General features: G+C 34.0%; 1 protein-coding gene across 2 annotated transcripts in view; it reads right to left on the bottom strand.

The window, feature by feature from the left end:
- Positions 1 to 1989: 1989 nt before the first annotated feature.
- The window catches only part of GPR180 (G protein-coupled receptor 180), a 28906-nt gene continuing 16412 nt past the window's right edge, over positions 1990 to 14483 (bottom strand). For both annotated transcript variants that reach the window (XM_019737181.2, XM_019737182.2), the window contains exons 4-9: positions 12759 to 12939; positions 12567 to 12616; positions 9374 to 9531; positions 7458 to 7649; positions 5404 to 5481; positions 1990 to 4177 (exon numbers count right to left, since the gene is read on the bottom strand). In XM_019737181.2, the coding sequence (XP_019592740.2) occupies positions 4019 to 4177; positions 5404 to 5481; positions 7458 to 7649; positions 9374 to 9531; positions 12567 to 12616; positions 12759 to 12939 (818 nt within the window). In that variant the 3' untranslated portion in view covers positions 1990 to 4018. The remainder of the gene's footprint in view (positions 4178 to 5403; positions 5482 to 7457; positions 7650 to 9373; positions 9532 to 12566; positions 12617 to 12758; positions 12940 to 14483) is intronic.

Here is a 14483-nt window from a genome sequence, read left to right as displayed (position 1 = left end):
TGAATTCTGAGGAACGTATCTCCAACTGAGCTAAACGTGTACCATATAAATTCACAACAGCTGGTTAGAGGTCTCTGAAAGAAATCTGAGCTGAGAACTGACAAATGAGGAGGATTCAGCCATGCAACCATGCCAAGATTTAGAAGAGAATATTTCAGGCAGAAGGGCTGGTGCAAAGGCTCTGAGGCAGTGACATAAATGAGGCATTTTTTGATGATGAGGCTGGGGCCTGGTGAGAGGGAGAGTGGTATGAAATGATATCGGAGACAGAAGCAGGAACCAGAGCTTGTAGGGCCTTGCAGAATATGGTAATGAGCATGGATCACTTTTTTCTTAGTGCAATGGGAAGCAAATGGAGTTTTTAACAGGGCAGTAAAAATTTTGTTTACGCTATTGTAAAATAATGTCAAACTTTTAAAAAAGGTGTAAGGTTAGCACAAAGAATTCTATCACTCAGCTTTGCTTTGCAGAGCATGAATGAGCAGGGCCACTTTTTCCACGACTCCAGGCATTCTGGTATTATATGGAAATGCCATTCCTACAGGACAAGATACAGGATACCCTGGCAGTTGTGCAGAGGATGTCAAGTAGGGAAGCAGTAATCTACTTAGAGAACTACTGCAAGAGTTCAGGCTAGCGTGCTCTACACTAGTTTTCAGATCTCACAGATAAACCAGACTTATTTAGTCTCAATTCACCTATTCATGTTGAAAGAAAAAATGGTATTAATACTTCTTCCGATCCAGTCTCGATGGGCTATCACATCAATTCTCAAAAACACACAGAAAAACCTCAAAGATGACACTACTAAGCTATTTAAAGAAAATGTTTCACAAATAATTTCAGATTTTCCAAGACTTTCCAGAGAATACGCAGTCTCCTTAGGGCAACATGTGGAAGGGGCCAGTGTTCAAGATGATGTACGGGTCCTGGTCTTGTTATGTTAGAATTGGCCTTAGACTTGCATATCTTCTATTTTCATCAGACTTGTCTTACTTTACGTGAGATCATGAAAAATGTTCCTAAAGCAAGTTCTTCTGCCTGGATTCTCTCTCCCTGCTAGCTGTCTGGCTGAAAGCCAAGGTTCAAATATTAAATGTGCTGGGGTGCGCACTTATAGATATTCGAGCTCATTTCTGATTTCTGCACGATTCCAGGCTTAATGCTAAAATCAACCTTTCATTCTCACTAAAAACACACACCTCATAGGTGCTCATTAAATCATGAGGGTAGAGTAGAAAAAGAAAAAGATGTCAGGTGACTTCAGAGGCATCATTTGTTCTTTTTTTTTTTTTAAATTGATTTTTTTTTTTTTTTTAAAGATTTTATTGGAGAAGGGGAACAGGACTTTATTGGGGTACAGTGTGTACTTCCAGGACTTTTTTTTCCAAGTCAAGTTGTTGTCCTTTCAGTCTTAGTTGTGGAGGACGCAGCTCAGCTCCAGGTCCAGTTGCTGTTGCTAGTTGCTGGGGGCACAGCCCACCATATCTTGCGGGAGTCGAACCAGCAACCTTGTGGTTGAGAGCCCACGCTCCAACCAACTGAGCCATCTGGGAGGCAGCTCAGCTCAAGGTGCCATGTTCAAGCTTAGTTGCAGGGGGTGCTGCCCACCATCCCTTGCAGGACTCAAGGAATTGAACTGGCAACCTTGTGGTTGAGAGCCCACTGGCCCATGTTGGAATCGAACCGGCAGCCTTTGGAGTTAGGCGCATGGAGCTCTAACTGCCTGAGCCACAGGCCGGCCCTGTTCTTTCTTATACTCAAAGGGGGCGTGGCTAGTGCAGTAGGGCTTAGTGATGAGTGTAAAGGGCCTCATGCACAGTAGGCACTCAATTACGTGGGAGCTAACATTACTATAGATGTCATTAAAAATAAACATTCTCTATACCTTCTTAAGTTTGAAAAAACAAAATGTTTCTTAAAAAAAGAGCTCTGGATAGACCATTCATCTTTTAAAAAAAAGTAAAAATAGATTTAGAAAGCATTAGCTGACAGAGAAAGAAAAGTAGAAAAGTTTTGATCTTTAATTAGAGTTTGCAGTATACACGTATCTTCCTATAGTCTGTGACATATCTCCATGTAAACATTCAGAAAAACGGGGATGCTATGTCATGACTTATGAACTATAAATTTGAGTTTTGATTACTAAACTTTATATACATTTATTATTAACAACTGTTTTTACTTCATTAACAATGGCTCTTGAATAACAAAATAATCAGCAAATTCAACCATAAATTAAAAAATAAAGAAAAAAAGGTGTTAGTTTCATAAATGGAAGCACAGTAACGTATTTCATAATTTCCTTCTCATTGTTGCAAGTTCATAAAATTTATGAAAAGGCTTCACTTTTTTTCAGCTTAATAAACTGCACACAGACAATTGAACACAACAGACAATAACTGGGGTTATTAGTGAGATATGGTAAGGGGAAGAAAAGGTCAGGACCACTCAGCAGATCATATAAACCTAAAATATACCCCACACTTTCTAGTCTCAACCTGTAGCTTTCATTTATTAAATAATTTAAAAAGAACTGTCAGAGATGATTTAATGAGCAGGCTGAACTTCTTCGTCACTTTGCCATTTTGCTAGTAACAAACACATATATTTTGCCTTTAAAATGAAACAGAATGCTATTCATTTCCAATGGGACTAAATGTAAGGGAAAAGCAAAAATGAAGCCACAGTTATTTTTAAGTTGTGTTATGTTATTTTAACTATTTAATTAAAAAGTTTAATTACCAGATCAGTGCACCATTTCTTGCTTAAAAATGTTAATACCTTTGAAAGTAGATTAAAAGATATTTTTAAAAAATAAGCCAGAGGTAAAAATGAAAAGACCTGAATAACTTGAAAAACAGAAACAGAATCATTTTCAATCTGACTGTTAATGGGAACACTCACTTCATACAGCAGGTATCAACAACCACTTAACAATTCTCTAAATAGGCACTTGATAGAATATATTTTAGCTAGCATACTCAATACTGGGGCATACATACACAAAAAATATGGCTTTATTACAAAGGATTCAAAATGGTAACTACTTAGAACCCAGTGCCAATATGGATTATAACAAATCCAATGAGTATTTTGTTTTTCAATTATTCATAGAAAATTTAATCCTGATTAAGTATCCTTGGGCAGGAATTCATGGGTAGTTGATGACTGAAACCACATTTATGTGAAATGCTTCTGTTAATTTAATCTGTGTATATGGCTTAATTACGATTGGGGACTCAATGTAAGACAAATGAATTGTATCAGGATTAAAATTTTAGTACCATATCATATAGTACTTTTTCCTTTCTTTCATTTTAAACATGTAAACCGGTGTGTCCCTTCGCCTAAATGTTCATATTTTAAAAACTTTTGTCCTTAAAACACATGTAATGCATCTAATTTTATTTTTCATAAACTGTAAAAAACCCTTTCCTAATCAAAACTAAAACCTGAACTAGGGCCAAAGTGATAGAAGAAAATGGAGAAAAACCCCACCCACAAATATTCATTTTCTGAAGTAATTTCATTTTCAGTTCTCTTAAACTATAATATGAAATGCGTTTTCCTTAATGCATAAAAAAACAGTTTTTAATCAGTGTACTACCCTTATTTCATAATTGGACTTAGTTTAGATATATGTAAGCAAGTAATCACTTAATTGATTACTTTTTATAAGACTGTTAAACCTGAGTTAACTATGGAGATAAGATGAGGCATTATAAGTGGTGAATCTCTTACCAAAATATCATAGTTCTTTTTGATTTTTATTTCCATATGGAAAATGCATAAATAATCTTGTAATAACACTCTTCAAAGTTTAAGTATATTTAAAAACACGTCATTTATTACCTTTTTCAGTTTTGGTACTGCTTAAATGCAGTTGTATAAATTACATGCTCTGCTTTCTCTGTTCAATTTTTCATACCAAAAGTATGAAAAAAAAGTCACTGTATTTGGATCCTTATTGCACTCTGTTCAATCAATCCACTTATCCTTTAAAGAAAATCAAGTATCAGAAGTGAGGTCGACTTTTGTGTCCAGATGATACGGTCAGTGGTAGTGTTACTGAGGAAAGTGAAGAAACTTCCCAGTACAGACTGTGGGATAGAAAGAGTCTGTAGAGAATAACCATGGAAACAGACTGGCAAAGGATAACACCTATTGTAATAACCTGAAAAGACAAGGGAATGTTTTTAGTGCATGTAAAAAAACAGAGAAATTATATTCAATTTATCATGAATCTATATATACCTCATATGTATATATTATGTATACATACATATCTGTTTTATATATACACTATATATATCAGGGGTGCCAAAAAAACATATACACATGACTTGTACTCATCTTTTGTTATCGGTATATATTGAGTATTACAATTTTAATACAGTTTTTCCTTTTCTTAAAATGTGTATACATTTTTTTGTCTCTCTCTCTCTCTCTGTCTTTCTCTCTCTCCCTCCCTCCCTCCCTCCCTCCCTCCCTCCCTCCCTCCCTCCCTCCCTCCATATTCACACACAAATACACTCCTCCTCCTCTGGTTTTAGCATGGGTACATTTTATCAAATAAATTTTCAATTGGAAAATATGACTAATGTTCAAAACTGTAATTGTTCAAAGGTAAAATTCCATTAACAGTTTAGAAATGCCAAAATAAGATGCAAAAAAATACTTTGCTATGTCATTCTCTCCTTAGGGTGCACGCACTACAGAAATAAGCAAAATCAGTTTCTGGTTAATATAGTAATAGGAATAAAGCATGCCCCTACCTGAATCTGAAGAGTACTCTAAAAGCCCTTTCAAAAATTCTCAAGTCACTTCTCTATTTTTGTAGACTACCTTCCTACCTATTTACCCTGGGTAAATACCTCAGGCTCAAGACACATTTGTGTGTTCATACTGCATTACTTGTAAAGGGGTCCTGGCAGAACTCTACTTTGAAATGATGGAGCGGTTCACCTAAGAAAGTAGGTATCAACACAATCAAAATGAGGCATACTTGACTGTGGCACTCTAGTCTGCAGTCTGTTAAAGTAATTAGATTGATTTTTATAAATCTATCTTGATTTTTACCATTACACAGCAAAAAATTTTAGTCATTTTTTCCTTAACAAAGATGTGTTATGAATTCTCTAATTTAATTTATAAAATAGCATTCTGAAAGTCTAAAATATGAGTAAAGCTATTTTCCATCATTTTGCTTATAACTAACTTAAAAATTTTTTCTTTTATATTTTGAACTTCTAATTTATTTCATCACCAGTTCAATATTTTGTTTCAAAGTTTTATTTTAAAGAACTCTAGAAATCTCTGGATGGATAAACAGGCCTTTCCTACTTCAATAATTTCTCGATAAAGACTACAACAAACTTTTTTATCATGTATATTACTTACCTTATCTCTTTGGTAGTCATTAAACATGAGAGAAATACATGCAAGACCTGGATGGCATAAAAACCACAAGATACAGCCCTGAAACAAATGAAAAATGAGTCAAATAAGTGCAGCGATATCTTTATTTTCAGAATGTAGCAGATCAAAAACATTAGTAGCATATTTAGGAGATCCGGATAGATCTCAATCAACCTTTAAAGTAGAACTTGCAATAAAATATAGAAATAATTTGCTGTTGCTATGACATTAATATTTTGTTTCTAATCAAATGGGTATTTTCTGGAGCATATAAAATCTTAAATATTTTACATACACACATTTTGATATACTATAAATACATTAAGTAACAAATCAATAATTGAAGTAAACAAGGTACAAATGTGTAATATTTCTGTAAAAAATAAGCATGTATATTCATATTTGCATGTAGATATACAAAGAAAATATGTGAGAATACACAAAAACTGATTGATAGTGGTTACCTAGTTGAGGGCTGTTAGTCCAGAAGAGAGTGGAACTGGGCAAGTAAGAATGGAAAACATTTTAACATTATACTCTTCAAATATTTCTTTTCTATTTTTCCTAGAACCATGGCAATGTATTTTCTTTTCCAAAATTAAATTTGAAATAAAATAATAAGTTAATAAATAGTAGCTGTTGAGATGCTTAGAGTATTGAAGGTAAAGAAAAAAAATGTGTAGAAAATGTGCTTAGCATACATGCTACTGTTTATATAAAAATGGAGGGAAATATATAGGCTGTATATCAAAATTCTCTGGGAGGATAAATTAAAAATTAATAGCAGTGATTATATGAGGAGGTGATAACTGAATAGATGGGAGAGAGGTAAGAAACATTTTGTTATCCTTTATATACTTTTGGATGTTTGAACCTATTCAAAATGTTAAATTATAACATATAAAAATAACTTTTAAATTCAAGAAAAATGGTACTATTTTAAACATAAAACAAAAGAAAAAATTTAGTTTCGAAACACCTTACATATACACTAAATTTTAAAAAATAGGCACTATGATCTCTGTGAAAAATTCAAAAGCAAATGATGTCTTCTTGCTTGTTTGGTGCTCAGAAGCCTGAAGGGGGTTCCTAGGGCTGCAGCAGCAGCTGTAAAATGCTCTACTCTAGGACCAAAGAAGGGATCTGGCGCTTCTTCCACAGCTGCCTCTGACTGCTCAGACTCTGTGCGCTAGAGTGGGCTGACTAAACAGCTTATCAGAGAGCTGTTTAAAGTTCTCAAGATGAAAGAATATGGATTGTCTCAATCTGACAGAAAAACAACCCTCTAGGGAGGATGGTTTGTAATGTTACTGCCCTAATCTCTCTCCTGATCTATTCCTTTATTAAATGGTATAGAAAAAAATCAAATTTGCTCTTATCGTGTTTCCCCGAAAATAAGACCTAACCAGAAAATAAGCCCTAGCATGATTTTTCAGGAGGACATCCCCTGAACTTAAGCCCTACTGTGTCTTTTGGAGCAAAACTTAATATAAGACCCGGTCTTATTTTCGGGGAAACACCGTAGATCTCACTACCAGAAGAGGGACACAGAGAGGGGGAATACAGTGAACATCTTATATGGATGCAGTGAAATGGCTGAAACAATACACACTCATCCTCCTGGTTCTATCTGCCTATGCTGAAGGGTAACTCCTCATGGTTTATTTTAAACCACTGCATAATTCTGAGAGTAACAGTTCGTAGTCAATTAATATAACTGTCTTTTGAGAAATGTAACCTGTATTTTAATTTCTAAAAAAATTCCAGTACTATAGAAAAAAATGTGGAATCCCTATTGATAAAGAAATCACGAGCCAGGCAAAGCTGACCTGCTAAAAATTACATGGAAACTATTCTGCAGGTTCATCTCATAGGTTGTGAAGATTAAATGAGGTTGTGAAGCACATAAAGGGCTTACAGTAGTGCCTGACACATAATCAAAGTTTAATGTTGGCATGTGGTTGCTTATTAACTTCCTAAAGAAAGCAGAACAAAGTTGATGATCAGAAGAAGCCATTTTCCCACCAAACCCATACTTTGGCAAACGTGATGTAGAACTCCCTTTTTAGTGTACTTCTCTCCATTGTGATGATTTGGTAGAGTCCGCAGCCTAGGGACAACGCTAGGCAAATTCTTAAAACGATTAGAAGGATCCCTGCTAAGCTGTGGTGTGAATGGTAGCTGTGAGGCCTGGTATCTTCAAACTGTTCCCAAAATAGCAAAATACTCTGCAAAAAAACAATACATTTAGAGAAAAGAAAAATCATACCTACTTATGGTAAAGTATTTTTTCATCCCTTTTAAACATCCCTTTAAACAGTATATAAACATTCCTAAGAGGTTCTAAGATTTATCAGACTATAAAGTTGTCAGTTAATAAAGCACAGGTGGTCTTTTCCTTGTTGACACCCTAAACTAGAGAAAAACGATTATCAAATGAGACCGCCTACAAAATATAAGAAATGCTATTGCTACTGTGACTCAAGTAAGACATCTCAAGGATGAAAATAAGTTGAAAAGATTAAGAGAATAAATATAAACTTTTTTCTAACTCCATCTCTTTCTTACTTCAACACTTTATTACTTACATTTCTAAACTTAACTTTTACCAAAAAAAAAAGTGCTATTACAGAACTACCATTTCCTGCTATCTGTGTGAGGTGATGGATATGTTAATGGACTTGTGATTATCTCACAATGTATATACATATGCGAAGACATGACCCGTGGAACATAAATATGTATCTACGCAGACTCTGGTTGCCTGTGTGCTCTGCCTTGTCGGGCTATTGAGGACCAGGGCCATCCCTATTGTATTCTTCACAAATGCTCATATACACTCTAGGGTAGTGTCATAATCTCAATTCTTAATTTGTATTTGTCTATGGTAATAAATTTACAAGGAAATAATAAAAATTGAATTTAAAAAAGGTATGAATTGAAAAATGAGAATCTAACCTGCTATTAACACTATTCTCCACAAATCCTGAATCAAAAATATTAAGTTGGTATAATATTGCCCTGACTATATTCACTTCTAATTCAGTTCCTTCTCATTAGCCCTCCCTTCCTGGCATTATCTTCTTTCTAAATATCACTATCTATGACATGATCTCCTTCTAAAACCAATCATGTAAATTTAATATACCTAATTCACTCAGCACCTACTGTACTAAATAAATACTAGAGGTGCAGAGAAGAATAAAACACAGACTTGACACTTTACTAATGAGTTTGGAATTTATTTAATAATGCATTAAAACTTAAAGTATAATATCCTTTACAGAGCCCAAGTATATATTTCATTTTCATCTATAGCCAATGATGGTCACAAACTCAGTACAAAGTTTTATGTCTACACCTTTCTTCTTAATTTTTATAAATCCACTGCACATAGGCATATGGAGATCCTAGAATAATGTCTATACTATTGGTATAGAAGGAAAAAAAGGCTTAGAGGACCTTTCTAAAAGACCAAATTTATTTTTGTAATTGTTTTCAAAAACAAGATCCCATTCTCTTTTATTCTACATTTTGCTTTTTCATTGAGCTCAGATATTCACTTGCATTATTTCATGTATAAAGTAGAATTGGACCTAACAATCCTTGCCAATCAATGAATCTCAAATTCATTGATTCACTCATTTAATGTTGAATACTCACTATATGTTAGAAAATATGAAAGAAAGCTATTAAGTAGGAAATGAGAATCTCACCTAATATTAAACATACTGTGCTTGAATAAGCTGATAGAAAGCTCAAGTTCAGGTAAATTACAATTAAATTCAACACTCAAAAGAGTACTAGATTATCTGACCTGTCACTCTTTAAGTTCATACTTTAAAATGACACAAATTCCTCATGGGCCCCAGGTTTCCATTGTGAAATGAGATATGTTCAATCACACATTTCTGAATACTGAAAAGCAGAAACACTGAATGTCAATACTCACTTGTGTTATGACAATGAACACAGCAATGCCAGTGGATGCAGGAGTAGAATCCCACTGGAGAGGTCTGCTTTGAGACTTTTTCATTCTGACTATTGTCCAACCCATGCACAGACTCAGAAGTAGGTATAACATTTGAATTTGGGAAGCGATGTCAAAAACTAATGGAAATGAAAACCAAAGTCAACCAAGGTTTTATAATACAAAGAACGATCCTTCTGAGTTGAGAATATATTTTTAACCACAAAAAGAAGGGCATTTTCAAAGAGAAGCTGAAGAAATTCAGTAGTAAGAGATATTCATGAATAACAATTCTAAAGAAGTAAAATGTTGCCATTAAATTTGTAAATTTATGAGAACACTTAAAACAAAGGCAACACTCTTATGTACATAAACATATATGTACACATATATACATGTATACACACATAGGCCTATATCATATCTTTATTAAGACAAACTTCAAATCTTTTTGTGTTTCTCATTTTTCTTAGCTTTTCTAACTACACAATCCTGTTCTCTATACCTTACTACTTATTAAAAGAAACAAATTTTAAACATAACTTCTACAATGTAAAGAATACTGATGATTTCATTTCTCTGTTGCTAATTTTTGTTTGATGGCTGAACTACAATGTGAAGAGTATTTTCTAAAACTATTAATAAGAAATAGGATGACAATAAAATGCATAGCTACTGTAACATCGATTAATTCTGTTGACTTTGGAGTCCTGAAGACAAATTGAAATACTCCATGCGTTAGTGTCATGTGCCACCAGGTGGCCATCGCTTACATTGCAGGGGAAGCCTGCTCCTTTAAAAAGGATGCCACAAAATTGCAAGCATCAAGTTCACTGCTACAAGAGAATAATGTTTAACAGTCGATAAATACTTTAAGTTCCATGCACACTTATTTTAGAAGGTAGTATTTACTGATTTAAAAAAAATTATCACTTTCTTATCATAGTATATTTTGATGTAAATTCTGGAATAAACATGATCACAATTTCACAAAATAAAACTTTCTCCAAATTGCCATCCATAACTATGATGTGTACAACTTTTACTTCTTTTATATAAAGATATTCTTAGGGAAACAGATAAAACTAGCTATAGCACAATACTTATATTTGAAAGTTACAAGCCAAAAACTTATTAATAATATACTTTTTCATATATATATTTTGATGTATTTTCCCCCTGTTCTGCCACTCAAATTACAACTGTATACTCTACATTTATACTTGTAATAGTGAATTCTGATAATGAACTGTCACTACATTTGAATGATATAAAATGTCATGGTCTTTCAGATCAAGCACAATTTTCTTTCATCATAGACTTTAAATGACTTTGAGGCCAATTATTTTTATTAAACATTTCACAAATACATATTCAGTTACTTAGATAAAAAAATTATACCCAAAGGAATATTCCTACATAAATTGCTAATTAGCAAAAAACTACCTGGGCGGGGGTGGGGAGTAGGAAACACCTGATTTTCTGGCTCCTTTCTTTATATACTAAGTAATGTACATATTGATATAATACTATAACTGTGAGGATAGGCAGAACACTGCTTATTTGTTGTTTAAAAATAACCTAACTGTAGATAAAATGTACAGATCACACAAAAATCCCATTATGTGGGATTTGATTAAAAATCTTGAAATTTTAATCATTTAACTAACCAAACTTGTTGTGAGAACTACCAAAATGAGCAACATACATTTACTGTAGTTTTTTAAAGAATACTTTTGCTTTTTAACTTACAGTGAAGATGCCAGACAAATACACTGTTTTATGTATAGCAGATACAAAATTTCAAAAGTCCTTCTTGAGTTTAATAGCTTTGCCACTGATGGGCTTTTGTGTATTTTGCCTCTTTAGAGGCAAAAATTGCCTCATCTAAAGAGCATAAGCTAAATTATTTCTAAGGTTCTGTCCAGCTTTAAAATATTCTGTGATTCTGTTATATATCCTGAATTATCTAAGAGAAAGGAATGGGAGAAACCAGGGTTCTCAAAAATGTTAAAAAAAGAAGCAATTCTTGTTCATGCTCAGTAGGTGAACAGTACATATTCTCTTCACAAGGAAAATGAAAGGTTTTAGAAGTTTTAGAATCTTAAAATAGGCAGCTAAATCAGGCTAAGTGGGTCCTGAGATGATAACAGAGATTACCAGAAGATACCCTTTTAAAGAGTGATGAGATTAGAAGAGAAATATGGCAATATAAGGAAAAGTAAACCCAAGAATGGTGTCATATTCAGAATCTGAGTTTTTAGAGCAAATCTCAACTAGTTTTCCAGGACTGAGAATGGCATATGACCTGATGTCCCTATGAAGTTCCCTTTAAAAAGTCATGCTTATAGACATTTTTAAATATTATTTATATCATGCTTAACTCATAAGAGTTCATATATATATATAAAACGGGGGTGACAAAAAAATGTATAGAAGTGAACCCTTTGGTCAACGTTGCTCAAGCAGTAGTTCGCCATAATCAGAAGTGTCTGGACGCTGATGGTAACCACTTTGAGCATCTCTTGTAATTGCAGAAGTCAAATGTGACTTGTATTCATCTTTTGTTATCGGTATATATTAAGTATTACAATTTTAATAGTTTTTTCCTTCCTTAAAATGTGTATACATTTTTTTGGCACCGTGTGTGTGTGTGTGTGAATACATATATATATCTATATATCTGTGAGATCAGCTCAATTATAGGTGTATTCTATGGCTCTGGGTCAGAATAGAGAAAAAGAGTACAAAAGGGATGAAAATAGGGAAAAAAAACTTCAGCTTGGGGTCAGAAAACTTGGGTCTGAGTCTTGATGCTACCACTCCATAGCTGACTCACATTTAGAAATTTGCTTCATGCCACTGAGCCCAGATCCTTTATCTGCAAAATAGAGAAAAGCAAACCTACACTTCACTGAAGTTTTATAGAAGACAAAATGAGAGAACACATATAAATATGCTCTAAAAACAGAGAGCTGCACACATTACCTATTAAGTAGAAACTAAACAGGACATATGGGCACTAAATCTGTAGCCCGGTTTTCAGTCATGCTAAATTCAAACCAACCTTGAATAGAAAAATTGTATTATGACAAAAAAATTTACAAAGAGGGAAAACAAACAAGAAGCAGATAGCAGGTTTACATTTTTAAAAAAAGCTCAGAAAGATACTCACATTCTGCCAAACTTCCCATAAAAGGTACCCCTATTCCATCTTTGGAGTAACTGAGGAATTGAAGAAGAGAGTATTAACGTAAATTACAAATGTGAAAAAAAATTGTTCATATCAAATCAAGCATAATTTTGGTGGACTAATTAGGATTAATTAGACGTAATGATGGACACAGTTTTAGTGGTTGTGAGTTACCTGGAGAAATGAATGTAATTAGCTAAAGCTGAACCAGCTTGTAACAGCAATGCAGTTGTCAGAACTTTTAAAATCATGTGCATGGGTCCTCCTTTTTTAATTGCCTGCCACAATGATTGAGCATAAATGCAAGCAATCACAAAGTACACTAGGACTAGGAGAAAAAAGAACTCATGTAACCCTGTGAAGAGAAGAAAGGAGTTTGCTTCAGTAAAACAAGCCAGTTATAGTGTTGGGTTGCTTTCAAATCTTCCTGTCAACATATTTCTTGTTTTATAACTGGAGTCAAACCATTCACTTTTGTAAGAAAGAAAAAAAGAAAATTATTGAAACTTAAGAATTTTATACTTTTGGATAGTTTTAACTATAAGTAGGCAGATTAAACTAAACTAGTTAAAGTCAATCTATAAAAAAGCATAGTGGTCACCCAGGGAATAAGCCCAAAGCCTAACCATAACATCATAGTTTTGTTCAAAAACAGTAAATTAAAACAATCATTTCAGCATTGGTAGACATACTTTTTAACTCCAAAGTGGATTTCTTTCGTCAGACACCTAGACACAGATTTAGTCAATCAACAATTGTATAAAACACTTTGACAGTGGGTCTCAAAGTGTGAGCCCTGGGCCAGCAGCAACAGCATCACCAGGGAACTTGCTGGAAATGTAAATTCTTGGGCCCCATCCCAGATCTACTGAATCAAAAACTCTGAGAGCAGGGCTCAGGAATCTCTGTTTTAATAAGTCAGCCCTTCCGGTGATTCTGATACAACTAAAGCATGAGAATCACAGCTCTGGAATGTACCATGATCTTAAGTTTCCATCTGGATAAAGCTTCCATATCCCTGTCATGACCAGACCCCTTCTGAAGGGAACTGTTTTCAGCTCTTACGAAAAAGGAAACACTATGGTGATCATGTGACTGTGTTCCACAGTTACCTTAAATTATAACACCCGGCTAAATGGCTACCAATCCAAAGACTAGCCATTGGCCAATTGGGTTCTCAAAGGTAAGCTAAGCTAATCATATTCTCTTGGGAAATCAAACCATAAAACATGCTAAGGATTTGGCAAAAGAAACTGAAGTTGAAAGGAGTTCATATTGGGATAGGCCAAAGGAGTCAAACCAGGCCACGATAAAATAAAAATTCTGAGTACACTGAAATATTGACTGAGCAAAGGGACTGGACCTAAAGACAAGAACAAATTGGCACATTTTATATTAAAAATCGTGCTTGTCATTAAGTGGCCTCATTAAGTTTCTACTAGCAGCTTTTCAGCAGTCTTCATGCATCCTCAAGATAAATACCCATTTTTCTCTGCTACTTGGAATCTTTTGACTGTGTCTTAATTTTTCAGAAATTTCAGAAAAATTTTATAATATACTAGAGGGCTAGCTTTGAATTGAATGGCTTACATTTATTTGGTTACAGCTAAAGCTAGTCCCTAATACTATTAGGGCTTTTATATTCTACCTAACGAACACTAGAGTACAGTGATAGTGGCTAAGGATAGACCTGTCGCTATTGAAATCTGTGGAGGATCAGTCTAAATTGCAATCACTTCCATTCCAATTGTGAATCTGCTCCAATATCTCATTTGGGGTAAACTCCAATCAATAGGCAGAGAAAGGAATACTTCCATTATATGGAAAACAATTTTAGAAAAGCAATTCAGAAGATACAAATAGTAGGGAAAATAGTCAATAAGTAGTCCAATCTCAATC

The sequence above is a fragment of the Rhinolophus sinicus genome, linkage group LG04 (genome assembly GCF_036562045.2).
Source record: "Rhinolophus sinicus isolate RSC01 linkage group LG04, ASM3656204v1, whole genome shotgun sequence".
Lineage (NCBI taxonomy): Eukaryota > Metazoa > Chordata > Mammalia > Chiroptera > Rhinolophidae > Rhinolophus > Rhinolophus sinicus.
Note: the sequence above shows the minus strand (reverse complement) of the source record. Positions and strands in the feature narration are given on the sequence as shown.